This window comes from Solanum pennellii, chromosome 2 (assembly GCF_001406875.1).
Source record: "Solanum pennellii chromosome 2, SPENNV200".
Taxonomy (NCBI): domain Eukaryota; kingdom Viridiplantae; phylum Streptophyta; class Magnoliopsida; order Solanales; family Solanaceae; genus Solanum; species Solanum pennellii.
In genome coordinates, this window is record NC_028638.1 from 45,413,531 (window position 1) to 45,434,098 (window position 20,568).

At 32.6% G+C, this 20,568-nt stretch overlaps 3 protein-coding genes across 4 annotated transcripts; 2 read left to right on the forward strand and 1 right to left on the reverse strand.

The window, feature by feature from the left end:
* The first annotated feature begins 1,941 nt into the window (after window positions 1–1,941).
* LOC107010527 (dof zinc finger protein DOF1.5-like) lies at window positions 1,942–2,787 on the forward strand. The gene has a single exon (XM_015209816.2). The coding sequence runs from the start codon at window positions 2,116–2,118 to the stop codon at window positions 2,608–2,610; it is 495 nt and encodes a 164-aa protein (XP_015065302.1). The 5' UTR covers window positions 1,942–2,115; the 3' UTR covers window positions 2,611–2,787.
* Window positions 2,788–6,687: 3,900 nt separating this feature from the next.
* LOC107010523 (major pollen allergen Lig v 1-like) lies at window positions 6,688–8,418 on the reverse strand. Its single transcript, XM_015209811.2, has 2 exons — window positions 8,129–8,418; window positions 6,688–7,288 (listed from the first exon to the last, which is right to left on the reverse strand). The coding sequence occupies exons 1-2, from the start codon at window positions 8,298–8,300 to the stop codon at window positions 6,933–6,935; spliced, it is 528 nt and encodes a 175-aa protein (XP_015065297.1). The 5' UTR covers window positions 8,301–8,418; the 3' UTR covers window positions 6,688–6,932.
* Window positions 8,419–9,028: 610 nt separating this feature from the next.
* Window positions 9,029–20,439, forward strand: LOC107011999 (putative lipase YOR059C). Of its 2 annotated transcripts, none has more exons than XM_015211701.2 (11): window positions 9,029–9,503; window positions 12,956–13,100; window positions 13,975–14,042; window positions 14,199–14,269; window positions 15,024–15,287; window positions 16,837–17,000; window positions 17,089–17,144; window positions 17,274–17,326; window positions 19,668–19,836; window positions 19,933–20,030; window positions 20,158–20,439. In XM_015211701.2, exons 1-11 carry the CDS (start codon window positions 9,347–9,349, stop codon window positions 20,272–20,274), a joined length of 1,362 nt encoding a protein of 453 aa, XP_015067187.1. In that variant the 5' UTR covers window positions 9,029–9,346; the 3' UTR covers window positions 20,275–20,439. The 2 variants fall into 2 exon arrangements, with proteins under 2 accessions (XP_015067187.1, XP_027770499.1); XM_027914698.1 differs by having other exon boundaries at window positions 9,029–9,297.
* Window positions 20,440–20,568: the final 129 nt, after the last annotated feature.

The window sequence follows — 20,568 nt, forward strand, 5'->3', positions numbered from 1 at the left end:
GTAAATAATGGAATAACCATAATACTCTATCTAATAAAATTTTATAAATAAATTATATAAAGAAATTTTATTATGGACATAAATATTAAAACGTTATATAAAAATAAAATCTACGCATATAGATTGAACGAAAGAAGTTTGAGAAAAATATATTAGAGCTTCACCCTTAAGGATTAAATGGCATGAACATGATGTGTCAGCATAATCTCAATCTTGATTAAATAAAAGAAACACTTTATAAACAAAAGCTAATCCAGATTTGATATTAAACTAAACATTAGAAAAGACCTCCTTTTTTTTTTTTTTAGCTTTATCTCTTTCTTTTAATTAATTTACCCCCTTATCATTTATAATAAAATAATCCCCACTTTTTTGAAAAATATTAAGCAACCTACCTGGTGTAGGTCCCAGTTCATGGAGACTTTCAACACAAGAAGATGACGTGGAATAATGATGTGGACAAAAAGTTCAGCATCAACTTTTTTAGCCACCCCAACCTCATATCATATATATATCATATAGTATTAGTATATAGTATATGATAGAATAAAGAATAAAAAGAAAAAAAAGAAGATTGTTTGTTGCTCATGGCGGCTCCCTTTTTCCTTTTATTCTTTTACTGGAAATTTACACCTTACTTTACTCCTTTTTTGCACTTTTTGCTCCCCTAATTATATCTATCACACGTATATCGTTACTAACCTATTCATATACTTGAAAAAACAATTAGAAGTATTTTACTTTTTTTATATATCTAATCAAAAATAAGTTTTTCTTTTATCAAACGTTATTCACTTCGTCTTAATTCATATGACATACTTTTATTTTGTAAGAGTTAAACAGTTTAATTTTAATTAAAATTTTCATTTAAAATCTTCAATTTTTATTAAAAATAAATTTTAAATATTTGTAAAAGATAATATAAGTTACAATATTTAAAATATATATAATAAAAATTAAACTTATTTGAATTTTGATATCGAAAGTATTGTCACATGGCATGAAGTCCTATATCCATTTTATTTGATATGTCTTAATTTAATTATATATATTCTTTTATTTATATTAAGATTTTTAAATTAAAAATATGCATAACATATCAAAATACTTGGTTAGTGTTCTGGTTTTGAACGTGTCATATTCGTTTCTGTAAAACAAATGTTTTAATAAAAATAACATACAAATATTTGAATAAAACTTTTGTTAAATACATAAAATATACCATTATTTCTTTTTTTTTTAAAAGGATTAAAATACACATTTCATTTAAAGAGTTGCAGCTTTACATAAAGTGACCTTTTTTAGATAAAGAGTTGCATAAAGTCATTGGACAAAAAATCATACACTAAGCTTGGGAAATCATACTACACTGGCCTCTAAAAATCCCCCATTTCATTTCTATGCTTTTAATCAGGATTATGATGGCTCTTTTTTGGAACTTTTTATTTAAATTTTTCTAACATTATATTCTTTTTTTTTTGATCAGTTTCAAAAAAAAAGTCATATTTTTTTATATGATAAGTATTTAAAGTTACAATACAGAAAAGTGAATTTACATTTTAATATAACTATTTTGTAAAGGATAATTTAATAAATATTTCAAAGTCTTCATATATTTTTTAAAGTTTCTATTCGATAAAATGTTACCACAAAAAAATAAAACAGAGAAAGTAACATATTTTTAACTTTATCCAACACAGTAAATTTATAATCAGAGTAGTAACACTGGCAATATAAAGTTTCAACCATGAACTTTTTCTTTCTTGACTTAACCCTCTTTTTTCTATTACCAAAGGAAAAAAACTTACCCTTTTTCTCTCTCCTTTTTCTTCTATACTTTTTATATTCTTCATATAGATCTCTTTCTCCCACTCCATCATCTATGAACTTTTTTCCTCCCCTATCTAGCCCCCCCCCCTACCCCTACCCTCCAACCTCTACAACTCACTTTACACTTTTTTTCCCTTTTAAAGTACACATACATAAACACATCTCTACCTATATATATATACACACAAATCAAACTCCTTTGGCCTTATAAGTTAATTCCTCTCTACATCAAAACATATACAAACATTCACTTGCCTCTACCCCCACCAAAGGCATCAAGAAAATATGGCTGAAGTTCAAGAAAGTCCCATCTCTCAAGGCATCAAATTGTTTGGTGCAACAATACAAATTCAAGAAAAACAAGCCAAAACTACTCATCAACCAACAAACAAAGTCGTTGTTGATGATGATGATGATGATAATGATCAAGAAAAAAGGCCAGACAAGATCATCCCGTGCCCTAGATGTAAAAGCATGGAAACAAAATTTTGTTACTTCAACAACTACAATGTTAACCAACCTAGACACTTCTGCAAAGGTTGTCAGAGATATTGGACGGCCGGTGGAGCCCTACGGAACGTGCCCGTAGGAGCCGGCCGTCGCAAAGCCAAGCCACCATGCGGGCCCGGCTCGCATGGCGACTTGGCTGACGGTTGTAATTTATTTGATGTGGCTAATCAGCTTGACTTTGATGGATCAGTGGTGGCTCATGAAGATCAATGGCATCTTTTTCCGGCAGCTAAGAGGAGGAGAAGCACCTCCGATAGCCAGTCTTATTGATTCCCTCTTTGTCGTTTAGTAATTATATATTTTATGTACGTGGAATTAGTAAATGGTTAATTAAAAAAAAAAAAAACATTTGCAGGCTGACTTTACTTTCCTTGATTGTATATACAAGCTGTCTTTAATTAGTTAAACAAAGTTGTCTTAATTAAGAAATAGTATTGCACTGATTTATATCTTAATCAATCATGTTGATCACGAGTTGAGGGACAAGATAGCATGCCACACAACCCATCATAAAAGGTCCGACATACACTTGTTATTATCATATTCGTCCAATAATTATATTGCATCTCCCTTATTTTTGGTGACTTCATATTATGAATCTCTTTATGGAGTAATATTTTTTATTTGTAAAAAAAAGGGTTTTAATTTACTGGGTTATTGGTAATAATCATAAAAAAAAATAGTTGGATAAAGATACATTGATCATATCAAAGGAAATTTGAATTCTTGAAAGTTTTTGAGTATTGTATAGAAAAGAATAATTTCAAATATTTCGCAAATTTACTGTATAAATGGTGGTGAAATTGAGTAAAAGATATAAAAAAATAATATATATATATATATATATATATATATATTTTAAATTATTATTATTATTGTTATTATTATTATTATTATTATTATTGTAGGGTAGGATATATTGGAACAGAGAAGGCCGGATTAGCTAGGGAGTACTATATTATATCATATGCACCTACGTGAAAAGATACCTCGAATGTATACATTATTAATAAGAGAATATATAGTTGCATTATTGCTAATTATAATTGAATATGTTAATTATAAATATGTTATAGTATGTATATGTAAGTATACCTCTACGTGAAGACTAATATATAAGAAATAAAAACAAATTCCGAAATCTAAAACTGACTTTTAATTGAGGTCAAAGTGCCCTATAATAATGTAGTCCAGTGATCAATGAAGTGATTAAAAATCATGGTAAGTCATGTGTTGGCATACGTCTGGCTGCGCAGTTCTAATAGTATACATTTGAGTCCATAATTGTATAGAGTATTAGAAATAGATGTGATATGTGGGCAAGTTAGATGTTAATTAGCCCGTGGAAAAACAAAAGAATGGTGAATCTATTTTGAGGATGATTCATGCCCTACTTATGTGATTACACTTAATAGTTGAACAAAAAAAAATATTGTAAAATTTGTATAAAATAAGGACGGAAAAATATAATTTATTGTACGGTGGAAATTTTTCCATTTTAAGATAACAAGAGATTGTTCTAAAAACATGTTGAGAACAATTTTGATATAATTGACTCTTAAAAGGCTAAAAACGAATAAGGAACTTGAAACCAGAGGGAATATTTCTTCTTTCTTGTTCATGATTTTTCTTAGAATAGTGGTGGAATTGTTTCCAATCCAAAAGTGACATGAGTGTTATGGAATTATTCTCAACTTCAAATTTCTTTCCTATATATATATTCTCTTTTGAAGAAGCTTTGAGGAGCCTAGATCTCTAAGGTCGGTGCTTACGATGAAATAGCATCTATTAAATATTTTTAATCACATATTTTAAAAAAATATTTATTGTTATAAATTTTCATTTATCTCTTTGAAAAATTTGAAAATTTAATGACAATAGCTATGATTATTTACTATGTTTAAGGGAATAAACTTCCAACGGAAAACCAAAAGAGGATTTTTATAATTTAGGAAGAAAACAAAATAACTGCACATGTACAGTTGTAGAATAAAGAAATACTGAAATTCCAATAAAGCCCCTCTATACACATTATTCTTGTTTTGTTGTTTAAATTTATTTGTCTAAAATTATTGCCTCTAATATTCTAGAGCATATTTAGTTATTTCAACCTTAAAGTATTTCTATTGTGTGTGTATAGAATCAGAATTAGATGCCACTTGATGGTGGTTTTATTCACACAAAATACAATTTTATCAGAAAAAAGAAGGTACCCTTAAAATGTGGGGGAAAAATACTCCTAATAATTGAATCAACTTTCTAATAACGTGAACATTTAAATAATAAAATCGACAATTCAACATGTTCCTAAATTCAGATCTCCCTTTAACCTATCTACAAGATATTTTCATGTGCTTAATATATTGAAAATGAATTAATCCTATATATGAGATGGTTCTGAGATAGATAATCAATCAATAATACATAATAATTCTAATGAATATCCTATTTTTTAAATTTTCAAAATTTCAGTACATACTGGTAATTCAGGATATATATATATATATATATATATATGTATGTATATATATGAATTTAATCAGAAGCATCATATTATAATTTAATTATTCTAATTTTCTTTAGCGCATTAATGAGATAAAATACTAGCCTGCAGACCAAAATATCATACAAAATCCATTAATCTAATCATGGAATATATAGAATTCTGTGAGAATATAATAGTAATCTATAGTTTCCCGTTCTAAATAAATGGTACAATATTTTAGTTTGTTCCTATATATGTTACGTTCTATCAATTCAATATCGAAAAATAAATAAATTAGTTTCATGATAATAAGGAGTAAATTGTGCATGTACATAGTCTGGTGAGGGTATTTTGGTAAGAAAACGTAGAGGAGCTGCTGTATATACTTGTACATTACAATCTTCTTTTGAGCTACTTGCCAATTTTACCCCGCAACTCTCATTCTTGTGTCCTCCTTGTATAATTATACGGTATTTTCCCATGGAATTGGTCATGGCTGATGAAATTAACGTCTCTTTTTTAGTTTTGAGGCGATGGCACTGCAATTGTACGCGTGCACCTACATTTTTTATTAATGTCAGATTTTGAATTCGTCTTTTAACAATTAATAAACTTCTACTAATATCTAATAATACCTGGTAAAAGCTCACTAAGATTGGATTGAAATGCGGAACGACAAGGATCACAATAGACACTTCCTTCTATAATGAGTTTGGAACCCTCAATAATCCTCAAAAAGGACAATAAATAAATAACACTAGCAATCAAGATTACATGAGCTGATTTTCCCATATTATGTCCTTTTTTTTATAAAAAAAATTGTATTCTCTATATAATTTTTTGATTTTGCGAGATAGAAAGCAACTTTTTTATGATAGGAAGTATTGAATATATGGAACTTAGTATTTTTTAAGTCTATATATGTATTTTGGTAGTTACTTTATTTGGTTATTGTTGTGTTTTTGTGGTAAGGAATTTTTTGGTTTTACTTAAAGTAGTGAATCCATTTATTTTGCACACGGATAAATCAACAGGATAATGTTGGTTAGTCAAATTAGGTCCAGCTGAAAGTTCGAAAAAGAGTGGCTATTTAATCAAAATACAACATATTTCTAGCTGAAACTCCAGCATAGGCTGGAGTTTGAAATTTTGACTTAGAGAACTTTGCAGTAACTGCTCTTTTGGAGAAACTCTTGTTGATTGAACTCAAATGGCTGATTATTACAAGTGTAGGAAATGATATTTATACTCTAATTTGTAACTAAACTCCTTTTAACGAACAGAAGATAGTTTGTTACAACTAATCAATGTAAAGGACTGATCTATCCTTGATCATCTTAATGACATTAACTAACAACTTTATTATTCTCATATCTCATCAATGACCACTAGAAAATTACAAAAAAATCAATGAAACATTAATAAGGAACCAAAAAGAGGTAATCTCCTTGTTTCAATTAATTAGTAATTTTTTTGATTTGTTTTATGAAAAATGTCTCCTTTCTTTTTTCGGAAATGTTTTCAATCCGTTTTGAAAAAGAATGTCTCTTTTTTTAGAACAAAAAATAAAATTTTTAGTTAACTTTTCAAAATGACATGTTTAAGATCACAAAATTAAAAAGACATTTTGATACATTTCATATATGATTTTTTAATTTAAAATTACAAAATTTAAAGGTTTTCTTTGTTTTGTTGAAATTCTTATCAAATGAGAATTAGATACATTAAAATATTTGAGCCTTGAATGAAAATTTCTACGTCCGAAGCTCTAAGGAATAAACTTTAGGAACCTCTCAAGCCTCAAAATCAAAATTCAAACCAACACAAAATTACATAAAAATGATTAAATGACCATATCGTCCTTAATTAAAGTTTGTATATATATAGATGCAAAATTAATGACAGAACAAATAAATTAAATGTAAGACAATATTTAGAATCTGTTTGAATTGACTTATTTTAATTATTTTTTTAGAGTTTATTAAAATTTGACTGTAAACTATATGATAAAAATAAGCTAAAAGTCATCAGTTAGAGATTTTAGCTATGAAGTCAAAAGTCGATCCAAATAGACTCTTAATGTTATTGTAATTCAATTTAAAATCGTTTAGGCCTGGTTAATATCTTTAAGTTCAGGGAGATATTCCATTTCCTTGAATTCTTGTTGACATTCTGGTGCTACTTTTTTGGTCAAGAAAAAGAGTGGGTTGGATTCACGATTCTTTCCAGCAATGCCATTTTTGCTAGTCAGTGTAACTCTTGATAATTCCCTGGTATGTCCTTCAGTTGGGATCTCACTGCAATCTTCTTTTGGACTTTTTATCAAATATGTCTCGCAGATTTCGTTCTCGTGATCACCTTCAATCAACATGTGGTAATATCCAGTGGAGTTAGTCGAGGCTGTCACGGTTATTGTGACTCGTTCAGTTTCAGGGTGTCGGCATTGCATCCCCACCCTCGCATCTGCATGTGTACATAAAAATTAAATTGTTTAGTGCAAATATACATTACAAATGAACTAATTTATTCACCAACATAAATTATATTTTCGACTCCAACTATGAATTTATATGCAATTTTTATCATTTTTGTGGACTCCTTTTGAAAGACATCTATAGTTTGTTTAAATTGGCTTTTAAAAAGATTCTTCTTTTTTTTTTTAACATAAAAATTCAAACTTTTGTTTTTTAATTTTTTTAAAAAAGACAAAAAAGATAAGGCAACAATCTGTATGTCCATCTAAATAAGGCCTTAATAGCTTTAATAATTTTAAACGGAATATATATCTTGAGATGATAATTAGAATGAACTAGAATTTTCTACCTACTAATTTATTATATATATGATTGTTAATCTTAAATCGTGGTATAATTTTTTCCTAATTTTAGATAATAACCTCAATCAAATACAAAATAAATTATATTGGAAAAGTCAATTTATCTATCAAAAGAAACAACCTTTAAAACTAGTTGTCTTAATTACCTGTTATCAATGTTTTATCTCTCTAGAAAAGTCATGTGTCCTGTAGGAAGGAAATTTTTTAAATTTTTTTGAATTATCTCCGGAAAAAAATAAGCTCTTTAATAAAGAAAATAACTTTTCTAATGAAGATAAAATTAAAAAAACAAATTCATTATCTCTTTCCTGTTCTTCCCCAAACCCAGCATCCTATCCCACTATCATAATAATTTGCTAACTTACCTATAAATGCTCTTAAAATGATAATTTCGTATTAAATATATTCTAAAAATTGATCCAATAATAACAATATTATTTGAAAAAATATTTCTTAAAAAAACATACCTACAACTGGCTCACTAAGATTGGTTTTGAATATTGAACGACAAGGATCACAATACACTATTCCTTCTAGAATAAATTGATACTTATCAGATTCTTCATTGGCTTGAGTAATCCCTAATAGGGAGAACAAGCAAATAGCACTAGCAATAAAGATAATTATTGATTTTCCCATTTTTTCTTCCTCCTTTTTCTCTAAAAATATATATATATTTGGCCTTTCCTTGTTTCTTTCTGCAGGTTGCAAAATCGAAGTTAGAAAGCACCTTTCTTTGTTTGTCAAAGTATGGAACCTACAATCTTGAAGGAATGCTTTATATATATTTTTATTATTTTGGCAGTTATTTTTATTAGGTTGTTATTTAATTGTAGTCGTTTTGTGGTGAGGAGTTTATTTCCATTGGAAGATAAAAAGGCATTCCTCCTATTTTAACTCTTGTTCTTTAATTTTTGTTTCCCAATTTATCTCCCTTATACACACAAAAAAATAAAAATAAAAAAATCAAATCAATATCTTATGTTAGTCTGGTCATATGCTAAAAGACCAAGGAAAGAATTAAAGTTCATTAACTTCATTTCAAACAATTTCAACAGAAAATTTAGGAAAATTAAAGTATGGTGAAATATAATAATTAACTTAAGAGTAATTTCACCAAAATATTTACTAAATTAACCATAATTAAATTGTGTAGTAAGCATAGTATCAATTCAATCGTTCTTTACAAATTCACATACTTAAAACATGTCTTATAATAACGATAATAAAAAATTATTTTCGAATAGAGTATGGGTCAAAACAAATATATAAAGATGATAAAATAGATGAAAAATTGAATTTAGTCCATAAAATTCAAATAGTCAACCAAAACAGCTTACTAAAGTGTAAAGATTATTCCAACATTGCCCTAGTTACTTCAGTTGCTTGTGGAGAGGAGAGTGACAATTGTAAGAAAAGAGAACAGCAAAGAATGGAATTAGGAAAACGCCAACTACCCCTTTTTAGCTGTTTCTGAGTAGAAGAAGCTTCGTTGACCATCAATGTCTAATAAAAAGCAGAGGAGGATATTGAAATGGTGGTTTGGGTGTTTGCTGATGTTGACATAACATACTGACTTTGCTTAGAGTGATTTGCGCGGAGGAAAAAGGAAAACAACAAACAGAATCCCCAAAAGGTCCTCTTCTCTTTCTACACTTGTTGGGTTATCCCATAGCCATATATATATGGCGTCATCAGCGACATTACTTCATCATTATTCTCCTCGCCCTTCTTTCTCTTCCAATTCTTCTTCTTCATCATCATCTTCCCCTTCTTCTTCCTCATCTTCTTCCTCTTTTGATCAACGACGATGCTTTAATTGGAAATTTCTCTGTTTTTCTGGTAAATCTTTTCATTTCTCTATCTCTCTTTTTTTATTTTTTATTTTTTGACTTTGCAAATTCATCCAACTTCGATTTTTTTGTCTATTGAATTGAAATTTGTGCCTATTTTGGATCGTTTCTATTTTAATTTGTAGATTAATTGATTCCTGTTTATGATTTGTCTGATTTATCTAGAAAAAGAAGTTACGGGTGTTTTCAGTGCATATTGATTGGTTTGGTGGTTGAGTACTGAAGTTAATTGTAATGAAGATGGATAGTAATGCTAAAACACACAATTAAACCCTTTCTTATTGAGCAATTTAATTTTATCTCAAAGTAGAGTGTTGAAAAAAAAGGGAGTAGCTCGTAGATATTTGCTGGTCAGATATGAAAAAATTATCACTGAATCAATAGTTCTAGATTGATTTTTCCTGTTCTTACGGATTTTTGGAGTTGTCTAATGTGAAAGAGGGACAACCATTTGGATTTTCCATCTCTTAAGGTTTCTTTTTTGGACACTTATATTGCTAAGGAAATGAAAGGGAAGTCGTATTTTATATTAACTTCTTGATTCTAAGGCGAGAGGACCTTGCACTGGACCTTTAGTTGATTTCTTGCGGTAGAAATCACTTTAGAGATGGCTTTTGAATTGGATTGAATTGACCATGAGCTTGCAACTATTGGAGAGTGCAATGTAATTAACTTTCCAATCAAATATTTGGGGCTCCTGCTAGTGGAAAGGTTCAAATTGGGGAAATGTGGTGACCGGTGGTTCAAAATTTTTGGGTAGAAGAAAATCTACTTACAAAAAGTTGGATAAGATCATTTTAATAAAGGCAACATTATCAAATACCAACCCACGTGATATCCTCATTTCTTATTTTTGTTTCAGTTAGTATGAGATTGGAGAAATTAATGGTAACTTTTCTCTGGGATGGTACAAAAGGGAAAAGAAAGTATCATCTTGTGATTTTTTTTATGACAAGGGAAACCCGCAGCCGCTGTCCTTTGGGTGTGCACAAGGTGAAACCCCCGCTCCTATGCAATAGCTCGCAAACTACATAGGAGAGGTAACCGCACTAGGCAAGCCCGGTGCGACGAGCTCGATCCAGAAGACAAACCCTTGCTTTCGCTGGCAAGGAGTTTCGAACTTGAGACCTCTAACATGGAAGTCCCAAGCCCAAACCACTGGGCCACCCGAAAGGGTAGTACCATCTTGTGAATTAGGAAAGGGTATGACCCCATTGGAAGTAGTAGGGGTTGGGAAAATTGGATGCTAGATATCTTAAAAAGATCATTGTCAGGAAAATTGTTATGGAGATTTGCCAACAAAGGGGGAGGTATGTGGAAGATAGTATAAATAAGGTGGTGACCAATATTGGTAGTTCGTGAAGGAAGTAACGCCATCTTATAGGAAAAATCGATGGAAGGAGTGAAGCACAAGATGGACTTTTGCAAAGTTCATGGAATATCAAAATCAGAAATATGAATCCAGTTCAGTTATGGCTAAACCGCTCATGTGGGATAACACTTTGAAAGATGACTTCCTACACCTGGGCCCTGGCTGGCAACAAGGAGGTTGTAGTAGCTGAGATCCTAGAACTCACGGACACATTTATTTTGGAATATAACTTCTAAAGGACCACTACAGTATTGAGAATATGACAAGGTGGAGCCATTTCTACTGAGGTTGTATATTCACGCATAATACAGGAAAACAGGTGGTATGATTTGAGAGGGATGCCTTGGAAGCACTGCATTGTCAAACCGTAGTATAGGCTATGTTGCTCGGACTCTTCAAAACTTTCATCTGGTGCGTGGTGGATCCTTCAAAAGTTGTGCAATTTTGGAGGATTTGACACGGGTGCGGTCCGAGCAACTTAGATTATAGGTACTGAATCAGAGAAGAGGAGTTCAAGCTCAGAAGTCAGACCTTTGTGGAGAGGTTTATGAAAGACAAGGCAGCAAAGGAGATGTCATTCTTTATCAAGTTACGCAACTTAAGAAGCAATATTGGTTGTGGCCAATAAAAAGAGAGATTGTATAACAGTTTTATCAATAGCAAAAAGGACAAAAAAGCTCTAAGGTACATTGCGCCTTTAGGCGCAAATAAAACATGGGTTTAAATGAAAAAAAGTGCAAGGGGAGAAACAGGACAAATACATACTCCACCTGTCCCAATTTATGTGACATACTTTTGTTTTTAGTCAGTCTCAAAAAGAATGATACATTTTCATATTTAGTAATAATGTAACTTTAAAATATCCATTTTACCCTTAATGAGATGTCTATGACTTGTTTTAGATCACAAATTTCAAAAGTCTTTCTTTCTTAAACTCCATGCCAAGTCAAAGAACATCACATAGATTGGGATGGAGGGAATTTATTTGTTTAGTCCAAGACTAATAATTATAAGCATGAATGACAAATATATGTTGTACTTTTGCAAAGACACTTACCCTCCCCATACCACACTTGTGTGATTACACTGGGTATGCTGTTATACTTTTGCAAAGACAACACTGTTTTGATGCATTTTTTATGCAATTTTTGGGGAAAAAAAGGTCAAGGTATAGAGATACTTACATGATAATTTTCCAAGTCACCAAATTCTTAATTTTAGACTGAAATATTATACAAATTTTAGTCAACATTTAAAAGAATTTCAAAGTTGGAATATTTTAGGACGTATCGGATGGACAATTCAAGGTGTAAGGTGGCGAACAACTCAAGGTGTAAAGCGTGAAGGGAGTGAATAACTAAGGTGTAAAGAGTGCAATGGATGAGTGCCTTGAGAAGTTTAGAGGCTGCCTCACCCTTAGTCTTGTGCAAATATTAGCTTCACCTTTGAGACATTGGTCAGCACGTAGGTGATAATGCTATTGTTTAATCAACTGGTGAGAAGGATATGTTTTAGTCATTGCCATATTGCTTGTGCTTATATAATGGGAGCTGTTACTTGCTTCTATCCAATCCCTTACCTGAGGTTGCAATTTTAATAGCTCCATCTTACATATACTAGTCATTAGGGTTGAAACTGCTCCATTTTTTTCTAAATTTCCTGTTTCCACTTGAAGTTATCACTATTTCACCAACTCTTAGACTGAAGTTTGCTTTTTAGACAAATCAATACTGTTTGTTCAGTGCTTATATTCCAGGCTAGAGCCATAGAATCTGCTCTCCTTTCTCCTGGTGGATTGTGCAATTGGAAATGATTTCATAAAATGTTATGTCATTTATGCTCTTGTAGTGCCCTTGGTGGACATGTTTAGCCTCCTCTCTGGATTCTGATTGCAGTCAACTGTTTTCTGAATTTTGAATAGCCATGTAGTATATCTGAGTTAGTACATAGTTTCTTGCGTTCTTCTGCAAAATCCTTATTGTTGCTTACACTTCAAATGTGTTGGCATGTATGAACCCATTTTTTATTTGTAAATTGTTTGTTTGAGGATTTTTTCTGCCCGTCTGCAGGGATAAACAACATCTGTAGAAGTCAAAGCTTTAGAGCCCATGCAATGAGTACAACTGAAGGAAGTGTTATGTCTCCGAAAGTCTTGATGGATACTGGGGATGAACCTGAACATCTTCTAGTCCTTGTTCATGGCATCTTAGCAAGGTAGGGAGTTTTGTTTACTCATCCTGAAAGGATGCTTTCACGTGTCTACAAAGTTTATATACATGTGTGTAGATATATATGTATGTACATGCAACTCAAAAAAATGTAATGGAAAGTGAACATGATATCTCGCGAGATTTAGAAAACTGTAAGGAGTCTGGGTGTTGGGGTCAAAAAAGATAAAAGAAGACATAGAGGACAGTAGAAAGCATAAGAAGAAGAAAAAGGAATGAAGTCATATGGTTTGAATGTGAGCATACTAGTTAGTAATTAGCTACTATTCTCCTTTTCTATATTTTTGCAGGGCTGTTAATTTGAGTAGTCAATTTGCCTGTTAACCGTGCTCAAACCTTGACTTTCTAAGTGCTCAAGCAAGGAAAAGCTTTAACATTGAGAAAACATTGCGATCAGAACCAAATAGCATTTTATTTTTTAAGTGACCTTTGGTATGGAAATATTATGTTCGAGTAGTAGTGCTATCTTGAGGTTAGGTTTAAGTGGTCTTACATTCTCACTTTCAACACACATCACATGGTTGGAACATCTCTTTTTCCCAGAGTATGAAACTTGACCTGAACAAATCTCCAGGTGACATACATGTCTATATCCGTTTGTGTATCACTTTTATATTTCGCTCTTGAACATTCTTCCATGTTCTTGAGGTTGATTTTCTTCCTATTCCATGATCTGGTTGTCAAGGGTTGTGTCTGATGTTTGTGTATGGGCACCGTCTTAATTGCTGATATATCACCCATATCAGTCAATTAAGTACGCCTCAACCCCAAATAAATGTTCATAGCTTCCATAGTAGAAAATTTCTTCCTGAAAATTAACATGCTGCTGTTTGCATCACTGATCTTTCCAATGAATGCAGCCCAAGTGACTGGACATATGTACAAGCAGAGTTGAGAAGGCGGTTGGGAAGAAACTTTTTAATATATGGTAAATTTTTTAGTGAAACTTGTCCTTATATTCTCATGTATTTAGTTTTTAATTTTCTAGGTTTTTCTTTCTTCAATTTTGCATGCTACACCAAGAAAGTAAATGCTGATATTCAAATTCCAAGAAGCTATCTGACTTTCTTTTTGTGGCGTCCAGCAAGTTCATGTAATACGTTCACTAAAACCTTCACTGGGATTGACGGAGCTGGAAAACGACTAGCAGATGAAGTGAGTATGTAAAAGAGGTCACTGTGCTGTATAGTTGCGAGTTTGGTGTACTGTGTGGTCTCATGGTGTAGGAAAGGTGGCTATATTATTCTTGTTTGGTTGGGGCAGAAATATGATGCTACTAAGCTTTTTTATGTTTAGTTCTCTTTTAGGTTAACTTGATTATTCTTTTAATTTGTATGGTTAGTGTTGGTTTTTGGTTATGGCAATACTCTATTCAAAGCAATAAAACCCTGACAGGTAGGTATATCCTACGGTGGTAGTTGCTGTTTAAGAAGTGTAGGTCAATGTTGTCAGTTTTGCAGCAAGTGAATAATATTTCAGCTCAGTACAATATTTGCTGAAAGATGTCCAGCTTTCCATCAGTGCATCACAGAGATTTTTCTATTTTTCTAAAGTTGGCCTCTATATACCTTATACTTCATATGCATATTTCCAACAGGATTAAATAAATTTTTTTGTCGAGAGCTAGTTATTTCAGCCTGCATTCTGTATTCATCTCAGAAACTCGAGTTATGTCAAGGAAGTATATGAATGGTCAAACTTCACCTTTTTTTTTTCCAAATCCAGAAAAAGAAAAAGTATATGAATGGTCAAATAGTTCCCACCCACACACTTCTGAGATGAAAACGTAACCCTCTTGAACCCGTGCTTATTAGGTGGCTACTTTCAAGTTTCCAATATATAGGTTGTGCTTACGGAGTGAAATTATGAACACTCATCCTCCTTATTTGGAACTTTTGATTATGAACAGGTCAGGCTGGTTGTAAAGAAGAAAGAAAGCCTGAAGAAGATATCCTTTTTAGCTCATTCTCTTGGTGGATTGATTGCAAGATATGCACTTGGTGTACTTTATTCATCAGACAACTGTAATGAGGAGTCCAATGATGCAGTCACTTCAACTACTGCAAACCTCAAACCAGTAGGCTCCTCAAATGTAGGATTGATTGCTGGCCTGGAGCCAGTCAATTTTATCACCTTGGCAACACCACATCTTGGTGTGAGAGGGAAAAATCAGGTCTGTTCTCATGGTACAATCTTATCACTTATGCATCAAAGAATCTTATCTCAGTGTTTCTTAAATGGGATGTTATTCCCCCCTTCTTAATAAAAGTAATTTACCTACTATACTTGTCATTATAAAGTAACAAGATTATGTCCATTACTGTTCCTTGTTTAGGGATTTCAGTTGTTTTTATGTATTTTAAATATTTATTTATATATCCTATTTTCTTGCTTTTAAATGTGTAAATCTCGTATTGGAGTCTCTACCTCAAAATTCTGAAACTTGAGTGGAATATTAGGTGCCAATGGAGTAAAAACTTTAAAACGCTTGTATTAGTTCTAACTTAGATATTAAAATAAATCTTAATTGTAAATTGTTGTGCTTGGGTACCTCATGCATATATAACAAAGTGCAGTCAGTCATTTGTTTTTTGGGGCATTTACGTAGTTTCTAAACAAATGTCTAGTAACAGTCATCTTTTCATTTGAGACGTCTTAATATATTTGATACCATTCTATTCTACATAAATTTCACAAGTCACAACCTTCAAACCTCAAATTTATCTGTTAATTCAAATTTTAAGTTTGAGATATGTGATCTCTGTTCTCTAACTTTTTCAAATTTTTCTGTCATTGATGTAATACATACAAGTCAAAGTAGTATAATAAATTTTGGACCCAAAGTCCATTAAAATACCATTATATAAAATGGGACAGAGGCAAGGAAGTAAATTTTTTTGAATTCTTCATAAGAGTTAAGGCTTAGTGTGAAATACTAGAAAAGTTGATTCCATCACCTTTTATTGTGTGCTTTATGAGGATAAAAGGATAGAAGCCTGTAGATATGCATGACTGTGAAAAAGCTTCTTGCATGGCATGCAACTGCTGGAAATTTTTGTAGTCCTCATCATCTTTGCAGAACATCCAAAAGATACTTGTTACTCCTATTTTACTTCTGTGTGGACCCTTCCTTTAATTGGTGCACAAATCTTAACAGGTATCAATGAAATGGCCAAAAGAACTTTTCATTTACTATATTTCAATATCGTCTTCCAATATCAAATGTTGTTTCAAATAAGAGCACCATTTTAAGTGAAAGTTGGAAATTTATATTGTTTAATATTGAATGAGAGAAACTATGCCAGTACTTGTTAACTGAAATAAATTATACAAGTGTTGATCAATATTTACAAGTAAAGAAAATGAAATATAACAGATTCTATTTCACTAAAGCAAATATCAGGAAAGAAAAGAACCATAAATTAAACATTAAGCCACATGGTATAGCAAAAAACAAATGCCTTACCAGGCTGTTAATAAGTTGTGTGCCAAAAAACCTGAAGCCAGTTGTTGTCTGAGCTCATATTATCTTATGTATAAGAGGATATCATAATTTGTGACGCTAATGTTAGGTTGAATGAGTCGCTAAGTATTTTCTTGAATTTAAACTCTCAGAATTTGGATGGTATGTTATTAGTAGTAGCTTATCTAGAAAAAAGTGTTATGATCACTTCGTAATGGCCCCTGACATCAGGAAAAGTTGATTAGCTTTTACTTTTCAGCTACCTTTTCTCTTTGGGTTGCCGATCTTGGAGAAACTTGCAGCACCTATAGCTCCTATATTTGTTGGTCAAACTGGCAGTCAGCTCTTCCTTACAGATGGCAAACCTACGAAACCACCTCTTTTGCTAAGGATGGCATCAGACTGTGATGATGGAAAATTTATGTGAGCAGAAATATCTCCACCAGTCCTTGAATCAGCTGTTTCTCCATGTCTTTATTTTTACCTTATGCCTGGATTTTCCTTATTGCAGATCAGCGCTTGGTTCTTTCAAATGGCGTGTTCTTTATGCTAATGTCTCTTATGATCGTATCCTGTTGGATCTCAGTTGTTGTTTCTTCATTTAATTAGCAAAATCAATTCATTGATAAAGTTCATTCCAGTGCTTCTTCTCTCAATATTTTGAAGTGATTGCAGTGTTTTCTTGACATTATCTAGATATGGTCGGCTGGCGTACATCATCTATAAGAAGGGTGACAGAACTTGTCAAGGTGATTTGTAATTTACTATTCATTTGTTACTTTTATTGTCCATAAATATAGGTCTGTGAATGTTGACAATTAGTCAAGATAAAGACAGAAAAGGACATTCAAGTATAATTTTTTTGGCTAAGCAATATTTACTCAAGGGTCCCGATCTAAAGTTTATTTGTCCAGATCAAATTGAAATTCCTGGGAAGAGGTATTGGGACAGTATGAGACTTTTAATTAGACCAGAACAATAGGAAGTGCAAAGTAAAAATTTATAAAGAGAACTGCAAGAATGCCCTATATCAGAATTACTAATTAGTTTCATTTTGTTGGTACGATAATTAAAACTTAAAGCGCAATAAAGGTATATCAGATATGAGATGAAATAGCTTGAGTACCATAAACTGCCTTGCAGTAGTTGAACCAAAACCAGAAAATTTATCTATCAACTTATCTTCTACAGGAACCTTTGGTTTTAATGTTGCTTAGACAATAATAAAACTTTAAGGCATATGCACATAACCTGCCCATGGGTAGGTAATCATCTCTTCATCCATGATAGCGTGTAACTTACCTATATATGTTTTCTTTGTTGGGGATTAGACAAGGGAAATTACTTTGACACTTCATTTGCATCTTCTCATGAAACAAAAAAGAAACCTTGATTTTATGTTTGATGTACTGAAATTAGAATTGAGAAACTCTTACAGGTTTTAGAGTTTTACTTTATACAAGCTTCCGTTTTTAGTAAATTTGATTTCTCAAAAGTTACACTATGTTAAGAATGTGTCACCAAGAGGTTTGGGCTTGAGACTTCCATGTTGGAGATCTCAAGTTCGAAGCCTTTTGCCAACGAAAGCAAGGGGTTTGCCTTTTGGATCGAGCTCGTCGCACCGGGTTTGCCTAGTGCGGGTTACCTCTCCTGTGTGGTTTGCGAGCTATTGCATAGGAGCGGGGTTTTTATCCTGTGCACACCCAAAGGGTAGAGGCTGCGAGTTTCCCTTGTCTTAACTCTTAAAAAATAAATCAAAAAATGTGCCACCAAGACCCAAGGTAAGTTTTATAAAGTTGTTGTTAGATCAGTTATGTTGTATGGGGCGGAGTGTTGGCCAGTAAAGAGCACACTTCCAAAAGATGGGAGTAACAGAAATGAGGATGTTGATATGGATGTGTGGACATACTAGGACAGATAAGATTAGAAACGAAGATATTCGAGACAAAGTGGGAGTGACCTTCGTGGTTGACAAGATGAGCGAGGCGAAGTTGAGATTGTCCAGACACGTACAGAGGAGATGCATAAATGCCCTTGTGAGTAGGTGTGAGAGGTTGGCTAGGGGGGGGGGGTATGAGGAGAGGTAGAGGTAGGCCGAACAAGTACTGGGGAGAGTTGATTAGATAGGACATGATACACCTGCAATCTGATTTGATAGGACATGATACACCTGCAGTTGATTAGATTGGACATGATACACCTGCAGCTGATTAGATAGGACATAAGTCGAGCGTTGTCTACTTATCCGTATCAGTATTATTATTAATATTCTCCTACTATCTTATTCTTCAAGTTTACTGTTACTTCTTCACTACTGTATTTCCTTTTCTTACTGATTTTGATATGTTTTTCTTGAGTCTGGGGTCTATCTGAAATTACCTCTCTGCCTTCATAAGGTAGGGTAAGGTTGCGCAAACACCACCCTCCCCAGACCCCAGATTACATTGGGTATGTAGTTACAATATTTTAAGTTAGAACTTGGTAGTTTTCCAGAGATGAAATGAACTTATATGGTGGTGAGTTACTGTATTCCCCGGAGGAAAGAATGATTTTACTTTGAATGCAAAGAAGAGTATTTAATTTATTGTTTTAGCCCTGGAAAAAAGTCTGTTGTAGTTGCCTATTGTCAGGCGAGAAATGAGATGCAATTGATCTTTACATTGAGGGAGCTGTTCACTTCTCCTCAACTGGCACTGCAAATTATGATTCTCAGCCCAATTATTCAATGACTTATAAGTCTTTTTTCTTCATTCCCTAAATGATGAAGTGTATACTTTATGCAACTGACACTGATGTACTCTAGTAAATGGCAAAATAATAGTTCACACTGTGCTCATTTATGGCTGGATATGTCTTATTAGTCTTCATTTCTAAGTATTTGCTTTGTCATGCATGCGTACTTGTGATTCTCATAGTTGGATGAATATAATACTCATAGAAGCATGGTATCATGAAATCTTATTCTTGAGCAGGATTTTAGCTGTAGAACTCTGAAAAATAATTATCTTCTGGAAATAGAGTTTTCTCTTAGGAGTTCACTACACAACGATTTTGTTTGTGTACAATTCTAAAATTTTATTGAAATGGCAGCCCCCTTGGCGATCTTTGGATGGCTACAAACATGTAGTAGATGTGGAGTATTGTCCTCCAGCTTCATGCGAAGGACCTCATTATCCCTTAGAGGCAGCCAAAGCAAAGGAGGCAGCCCAAAATGCACCAAGCACACAGAGGTCATTAGAATATCATGAAAGCATGGAAGGTAGTAGTACTAATAGAGCTGTTTCTGTTTGTTGCAATGAATCTCAATGCCACTATCTCTATATCATACTAGAATCTTACTACTCTTTTCGAACAGAGGAAATGATACGTGGCTTGCAACAGTTGGGGTGGAAAAAAATCGATGTCAGCTTTCACTCAGCATTCTGGCCCTTTTTTGCACATAACAATATCCATGTAAGTTCCTTCCACATTCTGGCCCTTTTTTGCACATAACAATATCCATGTAAGTTCCTTCCATATTCCATTTCCTTATGTTCCTCCCTGTCTGGGTTCTAATTCGATCTCTATTTTCTGGTGACAGGTGAAGAATGAGTTTTTTCACAATGCTGGAGTAGGAGTAATTGCTCATGTCGCAGACCACATAAAGCAACAAGAGATGCAACCCGAATCGACCTCCTTAATTACCCCTAGCTTGTAACTCATATAGTAGAAAGCAATCCAGCGTACATTTAAATGAAATCAAAACACTATAATTGATTGGAAATGTATATTTCTCAGAACACTAGTGGTTTACTTGATTATAAGCCAGTTTTTTCGTTAAGCATATTCAAGATATATGTATAGTTATATGATTTTTGGTGAAGGGTGTTTAATTGACCACCCTTTGCTCCGTCACCAGTTTCAATAGGAAGACCGTTGATGTTAGCTTTTTACCCTGTATTTGTTGTTATCTATGACATATTATGTGATTTGCTCTTTTCCATGTTTGAAT